The 27,814-nt window shown below is 37.6% G+C and overlaps 3 protein-coding genes across 16 annotated transcripts in view; all 3 read right to left on the reverse strand.

The window, feature by feature from the left end:
- Positions 1-230: 230 nt before the first annotated feature.
- On the reverse strand, positions 231-9,469 carry LOC101165637 (matrix remodeling-associated protein 8). 3 transcript variants are annotated; one of them, XM_020704815.2, is made up of 10 exons: positions 9,324-9,469; positions 5,522-5,548; positions 5,107-5,433; positions 4,910-5,011; positions 4,374-4,829; positions 1,719-1,889; positions 1,575-1,605; positions 1,418-1,497; positions 1,263-1,316; positions 231-1,186 (listed from the first exon to the last, which is right to left on the reverse strand). In XM_020704815.2, exons 1-10 carry the CDS (start codon positions 9,361-9,363, stop codon positions 1,161-1,163), a joined length of 1,314 nt encoding a protein of 437 aa, XP_020560474.1. In that variant the 5' UTR covers positions 9,364-9,469; the 3' UTR covers positions 231-1,160. The 3 variants fall into 3 exon arrangements, with proteins under 3 accessions (XP_020560474.1, XP_011475764.1, XP_020560475.1); XM_011477462.3 differs by having other exon boundaries at positions 1,719-1,907; positions 9,324-9,467; XM_020704816.2 differs by lacking the exon at positions 9,324-9,469 and adding an exon at positions 8,255-8,277 and having other exon boundaries at positions 1,719-1,907.
- Positions 9,470-10,921: 1,452 nt separating this feature from the next.
- aurkaip1 (aurora kinase A interacting protein 1) lies at positions 10,922-13,365 on the reverse strand. The gene is made up of 4 exons (XM_004070843.3): positions 13,252-13,365; positions 12,644-12,750; positions 11,314-11,777; positions 10,922-11,212 (listed from the first exon to the last, which is right to left on the reverse strand). The coding sequence occupies exons 2-4, from the start codon at positions 12,693-12,695 to the stop codon at positions 11,096-11,098; spliced, it is 633 nt and encodes a 210-aa protein (XP_004070891.1). The 5' UTR covers positions 12,696-12,750; positions 13,252-13,365; the 3' UTR covers positions 10,922-11,095.
- A 1,621-nt stretch (positions 13,366-14,986) lies between these two features.
- rap1gap (RAP1 GTPase activating protein) overlaps positions 14,987-27,814 on the reverse strand; it is a 45,051-nt gene continuing 32,223 nt past the window's right edge. For 5 of the 12 annotated variants that reach the window (XM_023956782.1, XM_023956779.1, XM_023956785.1 and 2 more), the window contains 19 exons: positions 27,298-27,401; positions 26,787-26,865; positions 26,653-26,706; positions 25,586-25,669; positions 23,459-23,559; positions 23,220-23,349; positions 22,162-22,317; positions 22,001-22,072; positions 21,807-21,893; positions 21,583-21,723; positions 20,626-20,757; positions 19,703-19,780; positions 18,918-19,027; positions 18,695-18,814; positions 18,457-18,592; positions 18,238-18,349; positions 17,465-17,541; positions 16,519-16,564; positions 14,987-16,431 (listed from right to left, as the gene is read on the reverse strand). In XM_023956782.1, the coding sequence (XP_023812550.1) occupies positions 16,556-16,564; positions 17,465-17,541; positions 18,238-18,349; positions 18,457-18,592; positions 18,695-18,814; positions 18,918-19,027; positions 19,703-19,780; positions 20,626-20,757; positions 21,583-21,723; positions 21,807-21,893; positions 22,001-22,072; positions 22,162-22,317; positions 23,220-23,349; positions 23,459-23,559; positions 25,586-25,669; positions 26,653-26,706; positions 26,787-26,865; positions 27,298-27,401 (1,782 nt within the window). In that variant the 3' untranslated portion in view covers positions 14,987-16,431; positions 16,519-16,555. The remainder of the gene's footprint in view (positions 16,432-16,518; positions 16,565-17,464; positions 17,542-18,237; positions 18,350-18,456; positions 18,593-18,694; positions 18,815-18,917; positions 19,028-19,702; positions 19,781-20,625; positions 20,758-21,582; positions 21,724-21,806; positions 21,894-22,000; positions 22,073-22,161; positions 22,318-23,219; positions 23,350-23,458; positions 23,560-25,585; positions 25,670-26,652; positions 26,707-26,786; positions 26,866-27,297; positions 27,402-27,814) is intronic. The other 7 variants (XM_023956781.1, XM_023956780.1, XM_023956790.1 and 4 more) reach the window with 7 other exon arrangements.

Raw genomic sequence — 27,814 nt, forward strand, 5'->3', positions numbered from 1 at the left:
GTCATGCGAAACAAAGGGAAAGGAGGTTTGATATAGTGGGAATGGCATCCCATTTTTTAATAGTATATTTATTATTCATTTCGGTTGTATAAATATTTTTGTATTAAAATATTATATTATGTATTATGTTACGTTTAGTTAGGTTTTGTTATTAATAAACTATGTATCTGTCTGTCTGTCTATTGCAGTTTAACAGTTTATGAAAAAGGCAATGACATAAAAAAGCAGCTTGCTTTCTTACTATTTTTTATTCATTTTGTTTTCCATACTCATCTAGTCACTAAATCACAGGGGAATTGTGACAAAGACGAGGTACATTTTTTTTATGTTGGAGACACAAAACACCCTCATACATAACAGAGTTACAGCTATACAGGTTTGTAGCAAGAATGCCGTTTTGGAGGGGAATATTGCATAAAAATTCAGTGTCAAATTAACCTTACTTTCAATGTTCTACATGGTTAATTGAGGCAATTTTCATATTGTGAATGATTAAAATATGTTTCCTGAGCTGCTGCAGATAAAGTGATCAGTTCACCTGAAACCTGAAAAATACCTGTAGGTAAAAACGTTTTTAAAAGTTCATGTCTTGTGAATTTGATGCTTTATTAATAGGAACAAATATGCAAAAAAGAAAACATTATTTTGCAATACCAGAAATAAGCTAAAAGTAGATTTTAGTTGTTAACAGTAGAAATATCCTGAAAATGTTTACATACAGTAAATAAACTTCTGAAAAATGCCTTTTGTTGATTACAGTACAATAAAATAAGGAAAAAAGAGATGGGGGGGGAAATTAGCTTGCTACCCTGGGAATGTCCTCAAAGCTAAATGAAAGTAGTGTGAGCATCATAAAGTAAAAGTAAATGGAAGATTCAAAAATAATGTCTTCTTTACATCAAAATGAATGCAAAAACAAATGATATATCAAAGCATGTTGTTATGCTACCATAAATGTGAAATTAAAAAAATAAGGAACTTGGCAATGCAATTTAAAGAAAAACAGTCTTGTCGTTGGATTACAGCAGAGGGAGCATTCCTCCTGTCCTGTTATGGATTGCCTTTTTTTCCTGGTGTTCCTTTCATTTTTTTCCTCCACCGTCATTTTCTCCTTTGGTTTTTGCTCTGGACCTGCCAGCAGCATCTTCGAAATATTGCACTCAGTTCCACATCTTCCCATCAAAATCTGAATGAAAAAACAGGAGAATAAAGCACAGACAGATGGTATGAGTCTCTGCATGATTTACAGGAGAGCATCTCACCCTTATTGCAGTCTTTGGCCATGTCTTTTTCTTTCAGTAAGTTGTTTTTGTAGTCTGTGAATAAACGCACACACACACATGTTATAAAACAGTAGAAATCAGTTTAAGTTAACAGATTTCAAGCATGCTTGCTGCATGGATTCACTCTGCCGCACCTGAATTCATGGGATCTTGATTGCAGCTCTTCGGCTCCGAGTAGTCTAAAGCTATTTCCCCTCCTGTGGTCACACTCCCTCTGATCGGAGCAAGTTTTACTTTTGTTATGGTTAAAATGAAGGAGATAATTACATTTTAAAGGTAGTTTGTTCTCACCTTACAGCTCTGGCCAGTTCATACTCCAGCTCTGTCACAAATGAAAGTTAACACAGTTTTGTAAGGGAAAATTATTGTGTAGTACATTAATAAAATAACAAAAAACTTTAACAGGGAGAGAAATTCATAAACACAGTACAGTACCTCTCTTTTTGCGTCGCCTGGTCAACACAATGATAATGACAACGATGAAAATAAGCAGCAAGAATGTTGCCAAGATGTATCCCAAATACTGCACAAAGTGACCTTGATGTTCAGGCAGGAAAACGTTGAGGACATGTGGACTCTCTCTGTGTTGCAACACCTCTTCTGTGCCTGAAGGCAGAAAAGCGACTGAACAAAAAGGAGAAAAAAAAACACTCAGAACCTCTGAGACAGCAGGATTTTTTTCACATATTCGAACAGCTCGTGCATGAAATCAATCAAAAATCAAGTGGGATGTGAAGTTCCGCAAACATAACATTACTTTTTTCTTGAATGTGCACGTGTTCCTAAAGGTAAGGGACAGCTGGAGGCAGAGCAGACAGTTAAGCTTTGGAAAGCTGGCCAGCAGTAATGACTTCCAGACCTGATGTCATGCAGCTGTTATTTTTTTTCTCCGCAGAAAAACACAGAATGACCAGGAAAAAAAAGAAAAGGCGTGAGGAAACAGCCGAATTCTGTAATGTGGTCTGTCTGTGTGTCTGGATTAGTTTTCCATTTAGGACTTCTGGAGTCTTTTCACAAACACAGAAGTCTGCTTCCAACATGCATGGAAAATAAATCTTTTAGCTCATAGTTGAACTCAATGTGCACACAATCAGTAATGGTTGACTGTGAATGTTTACATAAAGAGGGGACTAGTAGTCATATTTTAATAAAAAAAATACAGCCAATTAGCAGAAGAAAAAAATTCTCCCATTATTGCCCACCTTCTCAGTTGGAGCTTGGTCCCTAATTATCGGCTGTCATTGTATAATGTACCTAATATGCATAAAAATACAAGGACATGTATAAGGTCAGACTCCAGAGCAGACCTGGCCAGATGAGTGCCAGAGCCATACTGTGGCTTTCACGCATGATGCAAATAGATAAAAAAAATTGTAACTCAGTGGGACACTGATCATTTGCAAGTCAATGAACTTAAAAAAATCTCATTATAATAAATAAAGATTTCAGCTGAATTGCAGACTTGTCAAAAATGTTACCTTTGGGATAACAAAGAAATAATCTGTTTCTTCTGGGACTGAGTGATGGCAGCATTACAGTGAATAGCTCCACCGTGGGAGAGTGCAAACATTTTGCTTTTAATCCAACACTGGTAATCAGTGATGCGTGAAGACTTCGAGCTGAAGTCGATTCAAAGCAAGTGTATGCCTACAACCCATGTGTGCATTTCTTCTCGGCTAAATTTGCAGGACTATTAGGGCGCATTCTTCAACTTAGGAGGGAGGACATGTGGTCTAACACATAACTTTGTCCCCACTCCCACCTTTTTGCTCTTTCATGTTACATCTAACCCAGATGTTGAACAGATGTAGCAGACTTCCTCTGACTCCTACCAAACACGCCTCTGCAAGAAGATAGCAGAACTTCAAGGAAACAAAGCAGAGGCTGTCAGAGGAACCTAATCAAGACACGACATACTATTAGTGCAGACATTTAAAATTAGGATGAGAAAATTAAGATTAGGATGAAAAGAACAGAAAAAAGTAACACTAGTTATGATCTTTCTAAGCCTAAAATGTTGTTGCTTCACAGTTTAGTAAGAGGAGATCCATACTGTTGCCATGTTCTTGAGCTAAATATCTTTCTGTGTATTTATCCATCTATAATAAATATAGTCTAAAGGTCAAAACCTAATATTTTTTTTTCTCAGCTTGACTTTTTTCTTCCTTGAAACCTAATTTTGATTTGACAAGTTTCTTTATGAGAACCTTCTGGACTCTTAAAGGCAGGAAATCTGTGATAAACCATGGGACCCACAGGGTGACGGTAAAGTAGCTCAAAGCACAGTTGGTTGTCGGTGTTCCATCATTGAAGTTTTTTATGTGTGCCGGCTGTATTGCTTAGAAGGAGTAACAGCAAAAATGCAAGAAGTCTGTTTTTAGCTGTCCAGCAGTGGATGCAGTTTATCTTCTATTGACAGAAGCACTGCTATTTGTTGGTTAGCACCATTTCACAGACTCTTTCACAAATGACATGCAGTTTGAAGTTGGATTTTGAATGGGGAACTTCCAGTGATGTGTACCAGGAGCTGCTATAAATAAAGCTAGAGAAAAAAAGAGCAGTTTAATATAGATTAGAATTTTAAACTTGTTAGCTTTTTGAGCCAATTTAAAGTTGAAGGGTTTTATTAAGGTATATGAAGTGGCAAAAACTGCATTGCATAGCAACTTTAAGGTCTTTGCAGAAAAACAAAATAAACTTGAAGATGAAACAAGGTCTTAGCAGATCACGCCATCTGTTTACTTAAGAGAAATTCTTGAGCAAATTCTTTTACCAGATGAATTGCCCTTTTAAACTAAAATGAGACTCAAAAAGAATTTCTCCCAACTTTCTTCTTTTCTTTTACTCAGATGGCCTCTACATTCCTTCAGCACCGCCTCCTCCCTTCTCAGCTCAAATATAAAAGTAGGGCAGTCTGAGGAGAAAATTGGCGCCAGGAGGAAACTGATTCAACTGACCAACTATGCCTGTAAATATAACAAACAAGAGCAGTCAACTCCCTTCATGCAGTTTTCCCTTCAAACAATAATATGCAGGGAATTTCTGGACAGTTCTGGGAAATCACACCACTGCCAACAGGGTTTTTCTTACTTGGTTCAATGTTGTTCTGGAAAACGCCTGATTCTTCAGTTGGGTTAAGAGGAAGGGGAGGCCCCACGGAGAGTCTGAAGATGCGCCTCTCGTGCAGACCACAGTAGTGGTGGTGCAGATGGCAGGAATAAAGGCCTTTGTCGACAGGCTTCAAGTCCGAGATTTGCAGTGAAAAGTCCCCTAAGGTGAAAGCATCTTCGAGCACACTCATCTTCTGTGAAAAGAGAGGTCCGTAATCCCTTCGCTCCCCGGAGCCGTACAGATCGACCAGTCGGTCAGCTCTGTCAGGGCGCACACCAGGTGGCTGGAAATCCCAGTGGGCCACCTGCTGCTGGTCCTCCAGCAGGCCCTCCCTCCACAGCGGGCGGCGGTTTACACAAGGAAGGACTACAGAGCTGCCCAACAAGACCACAAATACCGTCCTCTCTCCATCCCAGTAACGCTTCTCCTTCCGAGCTAGAGAATAGGACATTTAAAAGACACTTTTACTGGATAAGCTGTATGGAAGAACACGTCACAACATGATGAAATCTTACCGGACTTGGTGACGTTGAGCTGGATTTGAATGGACTGCTGAATTTGGCAGTAATGGTGATGCAAATTGCAAGTGTAAACTCCTTTGTCAGTCGATATCACATCTGGATGTAGAAGAAAAGCCACAAACAGCATGACATAATATTCTGAGAGACTATGGTGTGTGTTTATAGTGCTGCAGAAACAAAAGAAGTCTCACTGTTAATGACAAGTGAGAAATTTCCATCACTGAAGGCAGAGTCTGGGATAGAAACGCGGCCCTTGTTGAAGCTGTTGTAGACCCTCAAGCGAGCTCCTGGTGACATGTCCACGATTCGCTCCACAGAATATTCTGGGGTGCTTCGAAACAAGTCCCAGTGCACAACCCTCTGACGGTCCTTGAGCCTGTCGTGTGTCCATATCATGCGTGTGCTGTGGCAGGGAAGGACAGCCTTAGACCCGGCTGGGAGAGTGATGTTCTTGGCCTCCACCACAACACCAAGCCTGCTGCTGCTGCTGCTGCTGCTGCTGCCGCTCTGAGCCCACGCTGACACAATAGAGGAACACACACATCAACAGGGTGCACTTCAAAAGAAACTAATCTATTATATATATTCACTGCATAAGAGTCTTACCTCCCGGCAGGAAGAACACAGCAAGAACTGAAACAGATCAAAGAACAGATAATTAGCTTCAAATGCCTGTAATTCACCCTCCCTTGTTGTCACAATGGTCTAAATTGCATTTAGAAAGGCAAGGCGAAAAACTGATCAAGATTTGAGGAACACTGCCAGTCCTCCCACCCAATGATGAGATCTGAGCAAATGGATAAATGTTTTTGATGACAGTAAAAGGAAACTCTGGAAAAGAAAAATGTTTTTAGGGAACAGACAAACTATTAAAGTCTAGAAAAGCATGACGCAAATAGAACCGGTGTATCCTTACTGTTTAATTTATTTTTAATGTTCCCTTTTTTCAGTTTTCTTTTTTCTTTAGTGTCCTGGCTGTTTTCAGTGCATATTCCCACAGAGCTATTTTGTTGTCTGTTTACTGAAGGGGCAGCGGAGAAGCATGCTGCCAAAGCATACAGAGCCTTTATTCATCTTGGCTGCTGATGGCTTGCTGCGGGGCCGTGATCCTGAAGGGACGAAGAACCAGGCTCTTTTTTTTTTGGCTCACTTTAGCTTCACTGCTTGGTTTCAGAAGTCCAGGAAAATGAACAATGAACACCTGTAGATTTCTACTGGGCTGTTCATTTATTAGGAACCTAAATGTTTACAAAGGGAGACAATAAACCAATAATGGTATGTTTTATGTTTGTCACTGTAGTTTATTTAAAGCCTTTCATCATTATTATTAATATCTGTTTTATAAGATCTACTTAAAATATATTGTAAAATATATTAATTCCCTGAAAAGTGTAAATAAACATTTGTTGTTCAATGTAAAATACCAACTTAGAAAAGCACTAAAAATGAAAATCACTGTGACTGTTCTTTTTTCTTCACCTTTTTGTGTCTATTTATCTTTATAGATGATCAGTTTCCTTTTAAATTATGTTACAAATATAAAGAGTTATCTACAATGAGAATTTGACTATATTTTTTCATTTTATTATTCAATCTTAAGCTCTATTGGCATATTTTGGTTCCAGCATAGACACCTGATGTTGGAAAAAGTCAGCCGTTTCCTTTACTTAAGGGCATAAACTTCCCTGCAGATGGTAAAGCAAAGTGTCTCTGCCCCTGTAATTGTCTCTCATTAGACACACAGAAGCTGTTGACTCATCAGGCTGGTTTAAGACTTAACAATGTGGTTGTAAATTAGCAGGGATAAAAACAGGAATTTGGCAAATGAGCTGAAAAATACCCCCCTGATTTTTTTTTTAGTACCCCAGTAAACACAGAGAAGATTGTGGAGGAGAACACACCTAAGGGAGAAAAAAGTGTATTTACAATTAGCAAAAAAATCAATGCTACCAGCAGATTTTGTTATCGGGTACGTTTTGTGGATGTATTTAGTTAAAAACTGAGATTAACTGGGGTCTGCAGCCTGTGGCTCCAGAGTGACACGTGGCTCTTTTGCCTTTCCATTGTGGCTCTCTGTCTGAAGAAAATAAAATGCTCTGTGGTTTAAATTTAGTTTGTTAGATTTATGAATTTACGGCTAAGATCCTCTCATACCAGTAAGATAAACTTTGTAAAAAAAAGAAAAATGTCACTGCTGCTGACATTATATTAAATTGAGTGGCCTTGTTTTCCCTAGAATGCACAAATTTCAAAAACTGCTCTGTTAATTATTAGGATAAATTTAAAACAAATGATTTTAATAACACAATGAAGGAGGAGGGTTTGGGGAAGAGAAGGAGGGCGGTAAGAATGGGTGCCCTGTCTAGGCTACCCCACTTTGGTGGGACAGAGCCTGGGTACATAGATAGATAGATAGTTGCTGTCCAGAGGGGAGAACACATGTATTTGTATATAGCCTACTTTTTTTATTGGATGTTAAACAAATTAAGTCATATGTTTATTCAAGTTAACATTAGTGAGTAAAGAAAAGGACTGCAGTCCACCAAAGTAGATCCATAAATAATAAAGAAATGCTTTTCTTGACTTATATTACATAACATTTTAGGATGAAACATATTTACTGCAGCAGCTTTAGCACAGGATGTCTTATTTTTGAAAGTGTGTGCTTTTCTCATTTTCAAATTGCTTAATAATGTCTGAATATTAAGAGTTCAGTTGTGTACTTTATATCATAAAGAAGGTTACATAAATACAAAGAGGTGTTAAATATCTCTATAGGTAAAACAAGACTTTGTAACTCCTACCAAGTTCTGGTTAATGAGAGACTGGCCTGAATGGCTCTTTTAGTGTTGAACGTTGCAGAGCCATTGACTTCTTAAACCAATCAAGCCATTTCCACCCCCAACTAAACATGTGTGGTACCTGCAGATGCCTATGAAATGGGCGGACCTTTTTGTAATGCAAAAATAATCTGTAAAATTTTAATTCATACTTTTAACAACTTAATTTTGTCTTGCCCACCGTAATTTCACATTATATGTCACATTTATGTGGTAAACTTAATGAGAAACTCTAATTCTATATGATAACCACAACTATGCAATTTATTTGCAAGCAATGCATCAACAATCTCATTCAAAATGTCATAACTGCTAAATTTATGTTCCTCGGGGTCTTGTCTCAGTAGGTGGGCACCTTCCCACAAGGCAAAGTGTACTCAAAAGTCTGCAGGGTCTTTCCCGAATCTAAACTAACTATCTTGATATGAACCTTGTAATTTGGTCTCAAAAGGTAGAAATATGTCCATATGTTTGTTCTCCCACAAACATCAGTTCTTACCTTCTCCATGCCCTGTTGTTCGTGGCTGTTCATTAAAACAGAGCCAAAGATCATAAACATGGTCGCAGTAAATCCCCCTCCTCCTCCTGCTCCTCCACGCAGCCCAGACTCAAACCGACCCACTCATGGTAAAACACTCATTACTGACACATATAATGACTGGCTGCTGGATTGTGCTGACTCCTTCTCTCAAACCGCATTTAACTGGAAACATATTGGACTAAAGCCACTGAAGACTGGATCGACAGAAAAGACCCAATCACAGCCATGGGGCTTTACACTGAAGCTCGCCATCTATGGACCTGAATTCAGAAAACAACTAAGCACCGACAAACCTAACTAACTTTTATACAGTGGAGCATTTTATCTATAATTTTTATTATGAATACTAGAATGATTTCAGTGTTTACCAAAAAATGTTAACCAAAGAGAGCATGAGAAAAGGTCAGGGATTAGATAATCCTCAAGTAATAAGCATCTATTTATGCAATGCTAAAAAACACAGTACAACATTTTATCAATATTGACAATCTAAAGTTTTAGTTCATTGTTCAAAAGAAGGCTTTAATGCCTTGAAAACATAGTTGCAGAATGCTTTTTTTTTGGCTAAATACATTCAGTGAGTTATTTTTTTACCTCTTTATTCATCATATATTGTCAGGATGAAGACCAACACTTGTGTTTATTTGTTTGATTTAAAAGCAGATAGTGTCATCAGTGTAGCAATTCACTCATCGTGTCTGTTTAGCTGTCATTGAAAGTGTGTCACTCAGATAAATTGTGGTCAACAGTCAATAATTTAACATCAAGTGAGCGTCGTCATTTTTATGACCCTGTTACAGATGCAAATTGGATTTTTGCACAAAGTAATCACAAAGGACATTCCGACTTTAAGCTAAAGCTGAGAAGCAGACAGATCTGTCTAAAAACCAGGAGGGCAGTGTGAAACAAACAGTAAGATTCCCGATGACTAACCTGGATCCAATTATAGCACAAAGACAGATTCCTCTAGATCTTTCTCTTTAAAGAAAACAAAGGAAAAAAGACAAAAATTAGAAGAAATACTTACTCTGAAGTACAATTATACATGGTGGCATCTTCTTCTTCATGCTGGCAGCAGAGGTCGTGCACTTTGCTTAACTGAAGAAGCAGATGAGCAGTTTAAAAGTTCATGAAGCTGCAGCAGCAGCTCAGTGTTTTTATGCTCTGTAAGTCTGGAGTCTTCACATGCTCCACCTCCAAAAGTCCATGAAACCTAATACTGCAGCAGTTTGGAGCTGCTGCTCTCCTCACAAACATGCACAGTAACTTCCAAAGACTTCAGCATAGAAAAGGTCAACGAACTAGAGGGATAAAAATGTGGTCAGGACAGCCATCAACATGCCCAATTATAGGGAAGCACAGGTGTTAACCTTTCTTTCAGAAAAAAGCCTTTCAAATGATGGTATTTTTCAAGGAATTTTGGTGTACAAAATCTTTATTTTCTTGTTTTTTTTGTTAAAAAAAGATTTCACAGCATTTTCCAGGAAACAGTTCTCTGTTGGGCCCCAACACACACATTTTGAAAGGTCGTATCATGTTTGAGTTTTCCAAAGAACCATAAATCACCCAAAACATTTTTCATTCTTATCCCTTGATGCCTATGGTTGCATATTTGTATCAAACCATTTCAGCTCCAAAATTACCAATAATTGAGCAAAAAAACATTAGAGATTTTTTTTTCATAGCTGGAAATAAATTTAGGCGTCAAAGCATTTAGCTGTATCCAGTGGAAGGCTTTTTAACCCTTCTGACCACTGGGCAGCTCCCCTGGGTGAGTTGAGGTAGAAGTAATTATATTGGGGTAATGATGGGGCAAATACTACTGCTCCCGAGACTGAAATCAGGGCATTCCAGTCAAAAATCCATGAAAGCAGGCCCCCATGTCTTATCATAAAGATAATGTTTTAGTTTACAAAAACCCATTAGAACCACTTTAAAGTTGTTGTTTTTTTAATTAAATATAGTGTTAACAATTCCACTGATAGACAAATGGTTCACTGTCCATTAACTAGTTCAACCCCAATAATTGAAGTTTACTCTTGCAAAGACTGAGCCATTACATTTCAGTCAGTGCATATGTATACTTTTCTACATGGCTAAATAAACTTTTCCCAGTCAGTAAAAACCTGATTGTGTTTTTTATGTTTCAGCTGTGCTATCATCCAATAACAATCCATGCGTCTATGAAACTGACCTCAGTTACCTCGAATCAGTTGATTCACCACTCGAACAGTTTTTGCAATATCTGAACTCGTATACCTTATTACAAAACGCCAATCTGGTACATGTGAAGTTTCAGAATCCTTCACAAATTTCTTATTTTCCAAATTCCTACAACCCAAATACAAAAATGCTAATAAGATTGTAAGCAGCTGCACTTCAGTCTACAGATCTTTTTTAAAAATAAAATCTCCATCCTGCCCCCCGTTAACATTTCTAACATTTTTGGAATTTTCTTTGTTGATATTCTACATTTAAATGCAGTAAATAGTTGAAGCTCTGCAGATGTTACATCACTAACTTTGAGCATTTGTCCAATACTGCCATCTACAGTGAGGATATGGAAAATGTTCACAGTACTGTTTGAATCAGCTTTTGAGAGCTTAGAAGTAAAGAGGAACAACATGCAGGTCAGACATGTCTTTATTTGATTACACAGAGTTTGACTACACACTAGATAAAGTTGGCCTCATTTTTGCTTTCTATAGAAAACAATGACATAGATGTCAACTCTGTTGGGTATGTGTAGGTCAGCCAATGAGAATGATTGTGATAAACTAAAAAAGCTGTTTGTGTATCTCAGTTCCTTCGGTTTCCGTGCTGTTTGATGAAGATCTTTGGCGCAGTCCAACCCTCTGGGGGCTTCTTGAGTCCAGCTCGCATCCAGATCCTCTGAAGATCCTCTTCAAATCTTTTCTGAGCACGACAACAAAAATTGTTCACTTTAATGTGCTCTTTTTTTTTTTTACATATACCATATATGGCATTTAAATTAGGATGAGTCCAGTTAAACTTACCTGTTTTTTCTTCCCCCTGCCTTCCATTACTCTCCTCCTTAGGAATTTTGTTCGCTTTTGAAGCTTTTTGTATTTATGCCTATTCATCTTCCTTCGTCGGATCTCCAGAACATTTTTGCACTTCATGGGTGTTGCAGGGCTCTCCCCATCGTCCAAAGAAGGGACAGAAATGGGGGGCAGCACTTTTTCATTCAGCAGCTCTACATCTCCCTGTGGCTGAGAGGACTCCAGCAGGGGAGGAAGGGAGTAGCGGAGTGAGAGCCAGCTCTCCAGAGGACTCACTGACAGTTTACGTGGAACCAGGGCTTCGTCCAGTTCCGGCTCAAGTTGGATCCATCGTGGGGGAGATGTGTTGTCTGCTGCTGTTGAGTAATTTTGATATTTTTGTTGTATTGGGGAACTCGAAGGAGGAAGAGCCTTCTGTAGAAATCCATTAAAACTTGGTTTGTGGGCTTGAAGTGTACCTGGACACATGTGATAAGATGAAAAGTTGAAGAACTTGAAGATCTGTCATCCCATTTACAAGAGACAACAGGGACAAGAGAGAATCTGAAATTGTTTTTGACATCAAAAACAAACTATCAGTATTTAGAACTAAAATAGGACAAACAATACTGTGAGTAAAAGGATGAGGGAGTAAAAAAAAAAAAAAATTAACAGAGCAAGAATAAAATTTAAGGTGAAAAAATAAAATAAAAAGCACCGGCACTCTTTGTGCAATGAGAGCATTAACTCAGTTCCAAATCTGTTCAACTAGTGGTCCATGACTAACCAGACTGAGGAAAAGCTTTTTCCCACAAGCAGTCACATTAACTAAACACCCATTAACACACCACACTCAATACCACAGACTCTGTATCCCTGTCAGAAATTGGACTTCTTACTTATTACTGCTCTTTACTGCTTTTATTGTTATACATTTCCTCTAACCTCTTCTACCTAAGTACTGCATTTTTGCACTGTTACATTCTTGCACAACTGCATATTTACACACCGACTACCTCTCATTGTTGACGTCCTCTCTCGTTACAATTTACAAATGTAATGTCAAAAAACGACTCTAGATAAACCAAAGAAAAACAAATAAGGCTTATTTCTTTGTATATATTTAATGTGTCCTAATCTTCAATGAGGTTTTGTAAACATTTTCTTGAAAAACCTTTTTTGAATAGTTTTAACAACAGTTAATGTATCAAGAAATGTCAAAAACTTGTACTAGCATCACCACTAGCTCCCCCCAAAAGAATGTTAAAAAGGCAGCCATCATCAAAGTCAAAGAATCTGTACCGGAATACAAGAACAAACAAATGTGGAAATGTTTAATACTTACATATTGTTCTCTGTAAAAAACCAACCCGAGGGAAAACCCTTGAAACAAACATCCTCAACTGGAAAAGATCAGTCTTGTGTCATTAGGAATGAATTGGATCACTGCTCCTGTGAGGACATAAAAAAAAACACTGATTTAGTTATACACTTGACTTTTTTTTCTATTCTATATGCTAAACATAATGGACCAAATATCAGTTTTGGCTAAAATTCTATTAAAAACAAAGATAAAACACGACAGCACAAATACATTATCGTGGGTTTTGTTAGCGACAAACGACGGGGAGGTTTTCTTTCCAACAGAGCCTTGCTGCTGGGGTGTTCAAGCATTACAATTTGTACTTTTTTCACCTTTTAAAAACTGTCTTATTCTGTCATTTTTTCTTTTTAAATAAACAAATGAGAAACTTAGTTAGGTTTGGGTTAACCAATATCTAGTCACACACGCGTGTTGGCAAACACAGCAACAACATAGCTGCGATAGCTTTGTGGGCACATAAAAGGTTTAAAACAGCTTGGAAATTAATTTTTCGTGAAAAGAGTTTTGTTGCCATCTAAAAGCGACCACGATCTAAAAAACGCAACTTAAGGAAAAGCGCTATTTATTACCAAAAATTGCGTCGACCGGCGTTTAATCTTCAATGTGACTTAGGAGAACCGACTTCCGGTCTGCGCGTCCTATGGTCCGAACCTTTTTATTCCGCGTGTTGTTTCTCTGAAGAGAAGGTTCCGCTGTCACAAATAAAGTTAAAATCTCTTTCTCTCTCTCTCGAACTAAAACTAAAAACAACAACTGAACTCTTGATAAACATAAGAAGTGAAAATTGAATTAGTTAAAAGCGCAGCAGCAATTGAAGTACTGAAAAAATGTCTCAGTTAAAAGGGAAATTAATGAGTAGATTTTGCTTTAAGTAAACAGGAGTTGGTGCAGTCTAATTGCCTTTTAATCGATGATGTGTGCCTACAGAATGGAAAGCCCAATAGGACCTTCCAACCAAAAATCCCACTACAATTCTTGCCTGTCACTGCTCACAAGGAGAACCGGATGTTCCCTGCACCTCTCACCAAAATATTACAGGCAATAACCATGACACCATACTCCACATATTCAAAAAGAAAACAAAATGCAGAGACAGGAAGGCAGTACGGTAAACAGTGGTGTGATATCTGTTCTGTGTTGGCTCATTAGAAATTAAATGTTTAATAAAATTTTGTATGATCTATAGAGGTGATCATGCACTGTGCTGGCTTGATGAAAATGCAAATCAGTATGAAAGCCAGGACATGGCAAGTGTCTTGACAAAGAGTTGGGTTGGATAAACTGAAAGTTTAAGTCTGACCTTCATTAGGTTTAGAGGGAAGATTTGCATGTCAGTATTCAGCGGAGATTTTTCAGTTAAATTAAGATATTTGGGAACAATGACTCACAACTTTTTTTTGCAGAAATTTGGGGATTGGCAATTGAAGATCCTAAGATGAAGAGGAAGATGTGCTGTCCTGAAGTGATGACAAGAGATATCAAGACTTATGTCTTTAAGACACATGTTGAAGAGAGTTTAAGATTAAATCTTCTTGTCTGAGCCAAGGTGACTGTAACACCAGGAGAGCTGGGAGTCACATTGATTTCATTTTGATTCACAACATTATTAACTATAAGCTTGTGTTTTTCATAATCTTATGGAAAAGAAAAGACAATAAAACATTTAAAACAAATAAGAAACAGATCAGATATGGAACTTTCATTTCTAAATGGAAATTTTTACAATAACAAAAAAGTAGTTAATTTTCCTGACAAAATACAAAAAAAAATTGATTCATGCATTTAATAAATATTCTATTTTCCAATTCCAGCAACAAAGACTCTGTCCCCCCTGAGCTTCTGCATGGTCCTCGGTGTCTTCAGAAGAAGCTAACCTGAGGCCAGCAAATAAAGAGAAAGATTATTTGAATAAAATAATCTTAAAATTAACTTTACTACTGTATGCACAGGCACCCAGTGGAGCGATGCTAAATAGGTGTAATGTGCTTTCTCTTACGTCCCCCAACCAAGAGACGGAAAGCTGCATTTTGGACATGTTGGAGATGTGAGAGAGATGACTGGCTAAATCCAAGATAAAGAGAAATGTAGTAACCCAGCTGAGACATGATGAAGGCAAAACAAGTTCATCTCCTCTATGGCTTAACTGTTAAAAAAAATAAATGAAATGTCAGCAGATTGATGCTCTAACAGAAACATTCATCTTCCAAACATACTTATCATGCTGCTTTTCACCATACTCTACTTGGAGCAAAGTATTTATATGTGAAAATATAACATATTGTGCAAGAATATTAACAAGGGGCCTTTAAAGTTCTCAAGTTCTTTATTTACAATAAAAACAAACAAGTCAAACATTCATTTCATTGTAGATCCTGCTGAGAATGAACTATTTGCTTTTTCAGCTTCACATACACCATCAGTGTGTGACATAAGGCAACTGAAACCATCAGCTGGATGGACTATCCTGCAATAGCTTTCCGTTCGCAGAATAGTCTGGACATCTTCCAAAAATGGATCTTCAAATAAAATAATATGTAATATTAAGAGTACAAGAAATAATGGCAGTCATTTTCAGATGTCAGTCATATTTAAAATAAAAGGTCTTTACATTATACACTATATTACTAACTATATTTACACTATCAGTAGTTGTAAATGGAGATATTTAGCCTCTTTCAAAGCAAATAAATATACATCAGTTTGTCATTTTTGCATAACAAACTGTACCGCACAAAATAAAGATCTGACCCCTGAAACATAAAGAGCTTTACAGGTGCTATTATTATATTTTATGCCAAAAGCAACACATACAACACATCGTGAATGTGGTAAACACAGAGATGCGGTATAGATACTTGCCATCAATGTCATCTACAGGGAACAAGTCAATAAATAAAAAAATACTGAGCACCAGACAGAAATTTGAAAAAAAGTCAAAAAACATCAACTCAGATTATAATGGGACTGGGTTACGCTCCAACAGACAACAAGGACAAACAGTTAATCCCCCAGAAGAGACAATATTCACATGCTAGCAGACTATACAGGCAGTGACACAGTGTGGTTGATAAATATTGCCATGTTTATGACACTTTGCTTTAAGTTTGTCTCATTCAGATTTGCTTTCTGACTTTCTCTGTTAGTGTTGTCCCAAAACCTGCAAACATGTGAATAAAGTAAAGAATGAAACCCAAATAAAATATTTTGGAAATTTAAGGCTATTTGAGTTTGTTTTAGTACTGGTACTCTTACTGTTGATTTTAGTGCTACTATTTAGGGTCATAGAGTCCTTTTATTTCTGTTTTTCCACCAAATAACCTCATCTTTTTATTTTTGTGGCTTGAGTTTGTAAATTCGCAGCTGTCTTTATTGTCCTTCCAGTTCCATAGAGAAGTCTGTCTTCACCTTATAGATCTAACCAATTATATTTTTATGAAGAGAGTTTGCTTAGGATATCTAATTTGCTTTTTTGTTTTTTAAGTAAAAAGTAAAGGTAGAAAAATACACATGGAGCTTGGCAACAGACGACAAAAGGGAAACAAAAGGAGTGGAAGGAAAAAGAGTGTGCAACGTGTGCAAAACTGGCCCCTCTTTGTGAATGGCCTTTTCTAGTGTCTTTCAGGCATCTGGGTAAGCTCTGACCCAATCGCCGCAGGCACCCAGCTCCACCTGCTGTTTCTCTTCATCATCTTCAAGGCAAGGGCCTGAATGTCTTTCATCTCCCAGAGAGAGAAAACCAATGGGGGTTGCTTTAGGTAAAAGACAAAAAGTTGTGTTAAAGCCCAACAACCTGAATGATAGTAGTTTTAATGAGGGAATAAAGAGGGAAGTCTTACCTGAAGATAGGGATCCTGGATAAAACCAGAGGGTGACCTAACAGTTCTGCACAAAATGACAAAGAAAGAAAACAGCATGACATTATTTAAGAGCTGCAGAGAGGGTCATTGTGAAAGCACAAAATGTTTAATAACAAAGCAAATTGAGATTCAGAGAAAATTGCACTTAGCTGTCCAATAATATCAACTAGAAGCAGATTATATACATTTTCATGCGCACGTTGAAGGTGTGAAGTAATTGCAAATTTAACCGCAGCTTTGTTTGAGGAAGCCAGTCTCCAGAAAGGTAGCATTCTGCAAGAGGGTCCACGTTTAGAGGGTGTTTTTTGTGTCACATACACAAATGTCAATCATTTCAAATTTCAATTAACATTGATTTATTACTTATTGAGAACTATGTTATGTTCTCAATCTCCTTTAATCATCATTCATTTCACATTTATTGTATCAACAGAAAATACATTTTAGCCCTTACATTGCTATTTTATGAATGAAAAAACATCAACAAATAATTCTTGGCATGAACTGTATCCTAGTGATCTCAAACTATCAGTTTTGTACAATCTTTGAATTAATTGTATGGTTTTTATTTGTCAGTTTTTCTTTCTGTCTTACTGAACTGTGGTTCTGAGATTTTCAATCCTAAATTAATCTGACACAAGAGAGAATACGTTATTGTTCCTGTAAGATAACTCACTAACTAACTACATACTACAAGCAATGAAAATGTGAAAACAGTTGGGAAAAAGCTTGAGTTGATTGTTTATTTTTTAGACATACTCCCTAACTTATAAAAAGAGAAGTACAGACAAAGCTTGAACCAAAAGCTTTGGAGTCATCCCCTGGTGTTCTGAAAAAAAGTCTTTCCAACAGTGACTTCGGTGTCAAACTCTTGAAAGACGTGATCATATGGGTCTTTTTAGGAGTGAGGTCAAACTTTTCTTACTGAGGACTGATGATCATGTGATCGCTCCAGCTTGATACGGATATCAGTCGCCTTCACTCGGTCAGGTTTACCATGACCTGAAGAAAGAGTTAAGTGTTAAACCAGCAACAAATAAAGCCTTAAGCCTAATTTTTCAGCGATTCTGTCAGCTGTCATAAAGTAAAATCAAATATAGGAAACAGATTTGATTTTATAGTTTTAAAGCTGCAGTTGTTCAGTCTTTTTTTGAGCAGGTATAAGGGATTCATCTAGGATTTTTAGAGATTAATTTCTGCTACAGCTCTGTAAGATTATATAGCATATTTTCAGACTTTACAAGACATTGTTGTGATCCAGCTTTCACTGGTGTGAAGTCAAGCTTGTTTTCTCAGAAAGTCTCTCAGGTAAACTTTAGTGACTCACTGGTCAATGATGTTTTTTCGTCAAGTGAGATCTGTAGTACTCTGTGCCTGAAAGTCCTTTTCTTTATATGTTCACCACTGAAACTCTGCTCAAGTCTTGATTTCTGATAGTAGATCAGCTCCTTTTTTGTCCAAACTACCTCCAAGTTCTTGTTTTGTCGTCTTTTTCCCTCTTATTTTTTGAACTTATCCTATTGTTTAATTTTCCTAAAAAACAAGCATTTATTGAATAAAATGTGAACAAAATAAAAAAAGGTGTTTATATGTCACATTAAGGAGGTGTTACATTTTTACAAAAAATAAAGAAAAATGTGTAACAAGTTTTCACATTTGCTGCTTATTGTAACATTTTTGAATTTTGCTTTTTTTTACCTGGTGAGCTTCCACGGCTGTTGGAACTGGAGTAACTAATGTTGTCCTCCAACCAAGTGCTGTAGGTGAAAGAGTCTCTCTTGTGGGGGGTTCCAGCTGACGATAAACTCTCCTGTGGTGACATGGAAGGAGCAGTGGAAAGAAAAACATGCCTTAAAACTTCAACGCAAACTGTGTCAGCTTAGCTGCGGTTGAACACAGGACTTGATCCTCACTCACCATGCCAGTGTCATAGTCTTCTGTGGCCTCGTTCTCATTCTCCTCCACCACACTGGCAAAGCTGCTGGCGTTGGAGGAGGACCGGGAGAGGTCATGGGCCTCAGGAATTGATGGAGTCCTGCCACAGAAGTAAGAACTACTCTCTGGGTTATCTTTTTCACAGCTAAACAGTTTTGACTAAAATGCTGAAAACAGTGAAACATTTTGTTTCTGCCAACAACTAAATCTTTTGACACACCTGCTTTTGGCTGTGGTGAGCACCTCTGGAGAGCTCTGATCTGAGTTGTCAGACTTAGGATCTTGGGAAACATGGCCACTGTCAGGTGTCTTTTGGGTATTTGGGGAGGTATCTCTACTGTTAAATCATCAAATGAAATTGATTATTAAATAAAAACTTATCACAGAGTTCAAATATTTCTAGCAGAAAATCCCTAAAGACAAGTCCAGGAGTCTCGGCTCACCTTTTCTCCTGAACTTCTTGAATATTTTCAATGCCGATGGCGCTGCTTCGCCTGGAGCTGAAAGGTCCAGACTTTTTCCTGGTCGGGCTTTTTCCAGGTATAATCAGAGACTGTCAAGGAGTCAACACAACTTTGGGTTAAATAAATACGTTATTTTAAAAACAATGTTCATTTGTTCATTTGATTATCCCTGAAGAGAAAAATACATTTTTTCATGTGGCAAATAAGAATTTTGATTAAAATAAATCGAAATTAAGTAAACAGAATTTCCAGAGTGATGCTGTTTTCTTCCAGTTAAAAGAAAAAGCCACTGAATGAGACGCTGCTGATAGTCTTTCTGTCAGAGCAGTTGTGCTATATATATATATATATATATATATATATATATATATAGATAGATATATATAGATATGTATTTGTAAATTTATATATATATTTGCAACTGGAGTCTCAAACTAGATTTGACTGAAATAAAGTAATTATATTTTAATTAGCATAAAAGACATTAGAAGGTACTTTGGAAAGCACAAAAACAGCAGAGGAGAACTAACACTATCTTTAGTGTTTTCATGCAAATCTTTATGGAACTATTTCTAGTTTTTCTTAAAGATGCATAACACATTTCACCCTCTCTGTAGCACTCCAAAGGACTGAAACCTAATTACACAGCTGAAATCCAAAAAGCTAAAAATGTTTGTCTATGATGCAGTAGAGCCATGCAGTTACAAAAAAAAGCAACAGAGGAAAAGGAGGAAGTTAGAGAGGAGTTAGAATTAGACATGAACCTCTTCTACTGTTCCTATTCCTATGGCACTGCCTCGGCGTCCATATTTACTGGGACTTTTGCCTGGGACAAGCAATGACTGAGTAAAGCAGGAAGAAAAGGCAAAAAAGAGACAAGTACAGAGACAAAAAGACAGAAAAACAGACAGAGTGAGACACAGAGAGTGGTGATGACAGGTGACAAAAGAGAGAGAAGAGTTAACATGAGATTTACACAGGTATATATGAGATTTCATGCAGTCAGTCATGTTAGGTCAAACAAAATGCAAAGCACATGTAAAGTATAGATGGAGGAAGTTTAGCTCCATGAGTGCAACACATTTTGCTGAATAGGAGAGGCACAGTGAACCAGTTGTGGTTGGTTGTAAGCCTGTAAAGAGAAGGGTTAAAAATAGCAGAGACAGTAATCAAAACATGTGTTAAGACCTTTTTATTTAAAAAACACTTAGATTTGTGTTTAATCTAACAAATCCACAAAGAAGACTCAATGCATACTTCTGCTTTTCGGATCCGATGATTCAGAAAATGTGAACAATTGACATGGGGGCTAAGGCTTTTCCTCGTGAATCTAATTCTATTTTTCCCATGTTAACATTTATCAATAAAAGTGCACATGCTTCACAAACACTCATTTTCACAAATAAAACCCAACCGGCACTTCCAGTGAGCACACATGTACAATGCAGATACACAAAATCAGCTCAGTTGTTTGAGTTTCTCTGTCTTTTAGACATTATGAGAACTTGAAAGCGCTTGAGACCAAAGCTTCCTGCAATTGCACTCCTTGCCTGACCGTGTGGCACACCTTGTGGGACGTTAGTGCAGCAGACAAGTGAGGAAGACGGGGTATTAATGCGTCAGAACTGCAGAAGGAAGCAAACAAAGCCAGGTTTGCTTTACTTCAGAGGATTCAGACTGTACTTACTGTCCCCATGATTTTGGGGTTCTCAGGTGAGTTGTGGTTAAAGGGGCCGCTCGGGCTAGAGGAGAGTGTGTATGGCTTCTTGAAACCTAGACCCATGGTGTCCATAGAGTGGCTCCTACTGCGGATCACCCGCTATAAAAAGAGACGAGGAGGGGGAAACACATTGAGATGGTGTTGCCTTGTGTGACCTCGGTATCGCTGTTATAGGCAGAGAGGAACCTCAGGGCTGTCCCTGATCACTGACCGCTACAGGCAGAATCCACTGGTATGATGCTAATCCTGACAGAAAAGGAAGCGGCAGAGAATGCTGCTGAGCTTTAGTACCCAGAGGGTGCTTAAGATGAATCATTATGTTTAGGTTGGCAGGCAGAGGAAGAGAAGAAGTAGAAAGGGCCAAGTGGAGCAGCCAGAAGAACCTTTTTCGAATGAAGCAAAGTGACAGAAATCCACCATTTTCCCCTTGACATCATGACAAACTAAAAGGCCGAAAGCATACTAATGTGCAGCCAGTTGTTGAGCACCTCATCAAAGTAAGACCACCTGAGCAGAAAAAAGCTGTGAAGCAAGGGAGCAAGGATTTCCAGCAGGGAAGAGCTTCTCTTCATTGAGATTGCAGAAGTGCAGAAGTGCTGATGGAACTGCTGCAGCCCAACTCACATGTGAAGAAAAGACCCTACAATTCTGCCATGGAGAAAAGGGAGAAACCTGACTACATGCATAGAAAAAATAAAAGCATTACATCTTCATGACAGTGTTTAAATACTAAGACAAATGATTTTCTTGATGGCAAATCATCTCAAAGGGAAAAATTACTGCTTCTCCAGTAAGTAAATCAAATCCTTCACTCTGAGATCCATCTATTTCAGCCAGAAGGTCACCCCTTGTGGTTTTCCAATCATTAAACTGAACATCAATCAGATTTATGTTCCTAATCCCTGGTCCTCATTTTTCAGTTACCTTGAAGGACTCAAAGAAGCCCCCCCCTCCTGCGCTTCCATTCTCAAGTTTGTCATCCTCTCCTCCAAGACCCATTATGGCCTGGCTGTTCACATGGAGCTCTTCGTAAAGGGTCTCCAGCAGTGCTGATCTTGTTCGTTCCTTTCAGACAAAAAGACGATAAAATGGATGGTAAAGTAAATTAGCCAGACATGTAGGATAATAATGTTTTTCAAAAAACTTACCTCCAATTTAGCAAATTTTTCAGCTTTGTAGCAGGCATACTCTGCATTAATTAACTTAGTAAAAAGGAATTCTTGGAATTCAGGGCCCTAAGACCAAAAATTAAAAGACAAGAAATAGACAAAGAAAATTTGATGAAACTGGTCAAACACACATTTTAGACATTTGTGGATAAAAGTGTGGCTGTTTTTCTTACTTTTTTAAAGATAGCAGGATTTGGGAGGGGTGGGCCAAAAAAAGGAACATCATCCCGTGCTGTCACTGACACCTAGAAAGTGCCAAATATGCTAACTGTGTTCAGTTTTGCAAGAAATTGACAATTTTGGTAGAAAACAGGACAAAGGGGAAGCAGGTTACCTTATAGAGAACATTGTCAGAGCAGGGGTTGACCACCTGGACCACAATATAGGCATGAAGAAAGTTTGATGCTATCATGTCTGGTACAAAGGGAGTGTTTTCTTCTTGAAACACGATGGCAACAATGTCATTCCCTATGTGTCTCTTCCTCTGCAGCTGCAACACAACAGCCCCATCCCAAGAGGTTATTTCTTTGGCTGAAATAATTCCAAGATAATTTCAACAGGGCAATAATAATTGTCAAGCTTATAAATTAAATTTGTGTCTATTTTAAGTTTTTATGTACTGGTTCTAATTGAGTTGAAGTGACAAAGTTTATAAATAAATTTTGTAATTATCCTATCCTGAGGTTTTGGTTTCCAGGAGCTGGCAATAGGCATTAGTAATGGATATATAATTCAAGAATTCATAAAAAAAAAAAAAAGACAAATGATACATGATTTGAACGATGAGGTTCTCTAGAAGTAAGGCAGTCTCAGCTGATGTCCTGGATTTTTTAAATTTTGATTACAGGAAGCCTTCAAAGGCAAGAATTTTTTAACTGCAGCCAAACGGCTCAGAAATCTGCTAGATGTCACAAGGTGGTGCTGTTTATCTTTTATGGCAACAAGAAAGCTGATTTTTATGCAATTATACAACTTCAAGCATTAAGATTTAATATATATTTGTTGTCAAATGTGCAATGTACGTTACAATATGGCACAGACGACATTACTGTCCTCACAGACCCCGATCCAATGATGCATAAAAATAAACAACAATAAAAAAAGACACAAATATAAAAATTTAAAAAATCAATAAAAAAAACGTAAAATATATATACACTAATGAAAACAGTCATTGTTCAGTGTTTGTGTAAATGCACAAACTTAAGACTTCCAGGATTTGGCTGTAATACAGAAGGGGTTTCTGGACTCTTGAGGCTTTAGGTTTTTATATGTGCTGCTGTTTTCTGCACAACAGGGGAGTAATTGCAGCATATGGTACAATGACACCTACAGGGAACTGATTTTTATGAATCATGAAGCGTGTGTTAGACTGCTGTTGTATTGTCTTACCTGCTGAGTGTCCCCCTCTGTGTACGGTAGCTTTGTCGACACATGGAACATGACCTCTTTGTTGCGGTAGTTGCAATAGACAGATTCTGTGCCAGTCTGCCCATGAGTCACATCTAGCCCTCCCCGGAAGCTGGGAGCACACAAAGTCATGCACAACTGTGATTTTCTACTAAACATTGCCAGCCTTCTACTCGTCTGTTGCATAAGATGCAAACTGCATTATGTTGTTGTATTCTTACCCTTTAAAGTTGTGAAGCTCAATCTTTTCTCCCAAAAACTCGAGGAATTCTACAAAAGCCGGACTCTCTTTGCTGTTACCAAACAACTCCTCTTCAGAGGTCTGCAACCAGCAAAAGAGTCAGGAATGAAGCAAGTTAATGAAACTGTTAATTAAAAATGTTAACTCACCCTGAAAAGATGTGAGCCATGACAAAAATGAGGCAGCAGAGATACAAATATTTTAGGAAATTAACAGGATTTGCGAAAACATTAAAACCTTCAGCTCGTATTTTCACCCTGGATGTTGGCTGTGGGCTCAGTCAATTCCAGATATGACACTATTGTCAGTAAGTAGATGGAAAAAGGTTTAGGATAAATTTTGATAAATGTATTCGTTTAAGGGTCTTGGGTTTTTCTATGTATTGAAGAGAGCCCTTAAATTTAAAATGCACTTTTGCTTACAGTTGCAAAAACCAAAACCCACTAAACACTGTAAAGACAGGTACACAACGGGCATTTGACGCACGTTCTTTCCATGATGTTCACACTGGACATGCAGGGAGGGGCTTCTTCTTCTTTTTCTACTGTTTACTAGCACATGTCCACCACCTACAGTTGGAAGAGGATTGGTGGAAAATGTCAAAGCAGTGCAAATCTCGCAATTGGGGCACAAAACAGAAATGGTTTGGTTCATTGGTAGCCTCCTTGCATTGGCAGTTATACAAAGGGGAATGGCCTTTGTTCATATTTATTTAAAAAACAAACTCAGATCATCAGGCTCGTCGCGGTCTCTGGGTTCATCAGACAAACCAGTTATGCTCTAAGTTTGATTTAAAGTGTGTTTTCAAATTTGAGTTTTCAAATTTCATGGTTTGCACCTCCGTTAATTAAAAAGAACGTCATCCATGAGTCACTGCCAAAGTTCAGTCTGGTTTAGCTGGCAAAGCACATTCATTGTTCGCGCTTCTCATACATAGAACCCAAAAATGGTCGTAAAAACTTGCGTAGGGGCGTGCGAACGCAAGCATTTTAAACGCGGAAACCTAAAATGTGCATTACATGCATTTGCATGGACTTTTCGTTGAAAGTGGCCGCTTGAAAAAGCGTTGCAAAGGAAGGTGTTTGCATTCTTAGCCTTATTTGTGGAATTTTTTGTTGAAAAAATGGCTTTTATTTAGTCAAGAATTATACTAAATGACGCTTCTTATTTTTATGCGATAATTTTAGTCTTATTTTCTTCCTGATATCCAGAAATTCTCATCTCCTGTGTGGTTCTTCTCTTTGTTAGGAAAAACTCATATCCATGACAATGTGAATCTGAGTTTTAGAAATGTTTTCATGCTTAATATTCAGTTTACAATAATATTAAGTTTTACATTCTCACTGAAACGTATATTTTTGCATACACATATCACCTGTTTATCTTAAATTCCACAGCATTTTCTGGGTTCTTTCTAATAGCATTTTTTTTAAACTGATAGATGTGTGTGTGTGGGGGGGGGGGTGTAGGTGTGTGTGTGTTTGTAAGTGTATGTGCATGAGTGTAAATGTTCAACTTTTTTGTGGATATCTAGCTTTCAAATTAACTCCCTTTTTTTCAATTAGTTTCTCATGAAATATTTGTGCTGTAGTGATCTGCATATCAAATAAACTTTGTATTTGATGTACAAAACAAAAGCACAAATACAAGGAAATTGCTGTCATTTTTCATTATTTATAATGTATGTCTAATAAACCTGCATGATAATCATGCCTCTCTCTTCTTTGCACCTCTGCAGAATGCAAAATGAGCAAAAGGCATCCTGCAATTCATCAGATATCTCCTCAGGCAAGTTTCCATGGATTTCACAAGGTGGTCAAGACAGTATTTTCTTTGAATATGTATATATACCCCTGGAAAACACAGAACTGCTCATTTTGCCTTCCCACCTTTCTATAGGAGTGCACGAAAGAGCTGATTGCCTCAGATAATGAGAGGGTGAGTTGAAGTCAGCAGCAATGACTGAGTTTGAGTGAGAGCTGTAATTAAGACGAGGGACTGAGCACAACCAGCTTTCTTGGGAGAATTAAAAGGTCAGAAAGATTTTTTTTTCTTTTTTTGAGTGAGGTCATGAGGCTTTTCTGCACATCCAGGATCTGCAGCTCACCTGTCCAAACTTTTGATAGATGACTCCAAACTTGAAATTGTTGCTTATCACGTGTTCATCAAATGTCACAATGAGCCTGGATGCCTGTGAAAAGACACATTTTAAAAAAAAAAAACACATACATACATACAGTGTCTTTTACTGTTCCCTCACTTCAGGAAAAAGTTCATTTGCGTCCTCAAAAAACATTTGTAATTTTCTCTGACCAGGATCAATAATCCTATTATGAATATCCGTAATTGTTCCATATCGTCTTTGTTTAAGTCAGTAGTGTTTGTGAACTATTGATGTTATGGTACAGTAAAGACAGCACCGTTGTAATCCCCTAAAGGTTGGATTATTGCAACTTTGGTTTTATCTAGTATCTGCTGTTTGCAGCTGGAACAACACCCTGCAGCCTGACTCTTAACCATCAAAAAGACATAGTCTTGCTGTTGTGGTGGCTTCCAGTCAAAAACAGGATGGATTGTTCTGTTTTTTACTGGAGTAACATCTGAGTGTGAACATCTATGCTTCCGAAATGAGTCTTTGATTGCTTTGTATTGTTAGTAAAATAGAGTAACATTGTAGTGAAATGTAATTTAACAATTTTAAACTCTGAATTGCATGCATCACTTTCTTTCTTGAAAATCAGTACTATGACATATGGACAATTTCAAATTTGCAAATTCAGATTATTTTTGCCATTAGGAAAGGAAATAAATGGATTCAACATTAATTTGCATATTTCCTTTCTCTAATGATGGTGGGCAGGTGCAGCGCTTAAATGAGATTTTATAGTAAATACCCCAACTTTTCAAGACCCACTCTGATGAAAATTGTGTTCTTTGAATTATGTTCTTGTGGCATTTTTCTCTATAATAAAATTAGGCTCTAAATTGCATTTCTGAATATTTCTTTATTCAAATCATTGTGAATCGGGAGCAGACGAAAAAAGATTGTTGTTTAAAAAACCTTTAGTTGTGGATCAGGACCTACAACGGCAAGAAACAAGCACTTTTAAAATAGATCAAAAGATACTTGGAGTGGGATTTTAAGAAAAAGAAGCGTTATAATACAAAACTTACTTTTGGATAAAGAACGGGATAAAAGCGGTCCACATTGACTTCTTCACATACAAGCTTTAATAGGAAAAAAGCATAAAACAATGTCAGCATCAATCTAACCATAGTCCTATTAGTCTGCATAAAACTCTTCCAACCTTGGCCATTTGAACCACATTAGGAAACTCTGTCAGGCAGGAAATGGGGATAACATCGTGGTAGGTTCTCAGCTTGGTTCTGAGGAAAATCATAAAAGAATCAGGGCAGGCCATCAAAGCCACACAAGACAAGATCAAATCCAGTAGGAAGGATCCGGTTTGTACCATTATCAGACCCCCCCCCCCCCCCCCGCGCGCCTTTCTTTTCCTTTACCTTCTTCTCCTTTCTCCTTCTCTGCCCACTTGCTGTCATACATAGTTCATCTGTTACTTTCCCGTGGAAATGACAGCTCTGTTGACACTATCTATAGCCACATTACATATCTGATAACGGTAATGTGTACCTTTAGTCAACATTGGGTTAACACACACAAATGACTGTGTTATGTACACTTTCACTTTTTCAAGGAGTGTAGGAAGTTTTTTTATTTTTTTATTTAATTCTGCACTTTTCCTGCCCAACCTGTTGATGTGTGTCACACAGACTGCACGCATGCATATTGAATGTTACCTGAGCATCAGACGGAGATGTTCCTGGTCGCCAATCACATCATATTTTACAGAGAAGACCAGATGTCCAAGGGTGCTGTCCATTGAATAGTAATTAAAGTGCTCCTGAGGGCACAATGCAAGCAGAGCACTATTAGCATCTGTCATAAACAGACAAGCGCATGAAAGGCACACATAGACACCCAGCACCTTTCCAGCTCTACTTTCTTCTCTTCAATGTTGGAGTGTTACAACAGGTGGTAAGCTCAAACACATTTTTATAAGATTTGGGTTCGTTTGAGGTGTCAAACTATGGCTGTAATTGCAACTTTTTTAAACAGTACCCAGTGACAAAAGTCTCTTTCGAAGATAAAAATAAAGAGCAAACAAAAAAAACAGATAACAGACATAAAGCAAAAATATAATCTTTTATCTTGAAAAATTAAATAAAAATTAATCGAGATTTTAAAAATACTTTATGTACTTAAACTTTCTTGTTTTAAATTAAGGAAGAAATAGAAAATAATCAAATTAAATTG

This window comes from Oryzias latipes, chromosome 7 (assembly GCF_002234675.1).
Source record: "Oryzias latipes chromosome 7, ASM223467v1".
Lineage (NCBI taxonomy): Eukaryota > Metazoa > Chordata > Actinopteri > Beloniformes > Adrianichthyidae > Oryzias > Oryzias latipes.

Bases quoted from the DNA above. Each gene is read 5' to 3' on its own strand.
- aurkaip1 (XM_004070843.3), bottom strand. From the start codon at position 12,695: ATGTTTGTTTCAAGGGTTTTCCCTCGGGTTGGTTTTTTACAGAGAACA. The intron at 11,778-12,643 runs GTAAGTATTAAA...ACATGTGTCCAG, and splicing joins TTTTTTACAGAGAACAATAT to GTACACTTCAAGCCCACAAA. The intron at 11,213-11,313 runs GTAAGTTTAACT...TGTCGTGCTCAG, and splicing joins GCAGGGGGAAGAAAAAACAG to AAAAGATTTGAAGAGGATCT.
- LOC101165637 (XM_011477462.3), bottom strand. From the start codon at position 9,363: ATGAAGAAGAAGATGCCACCATGTATAATTGTACTTCAGA. The intron at 5,434-5,521 runs GTAAGACTCTTA...CTATTGTGTCAG, and splicing joins TGTGTTCTTCCTGCCGGGAG to CGTGGGCTCAGAGCGGCAGC. The intron at 1,908-4,373 runs GTAAGAAAAACC...CTTTTTGTTCAG, and splicing joins CCAGAACAACATTGAACCAA to TCGCTTTTCTGCCTTCAGGC.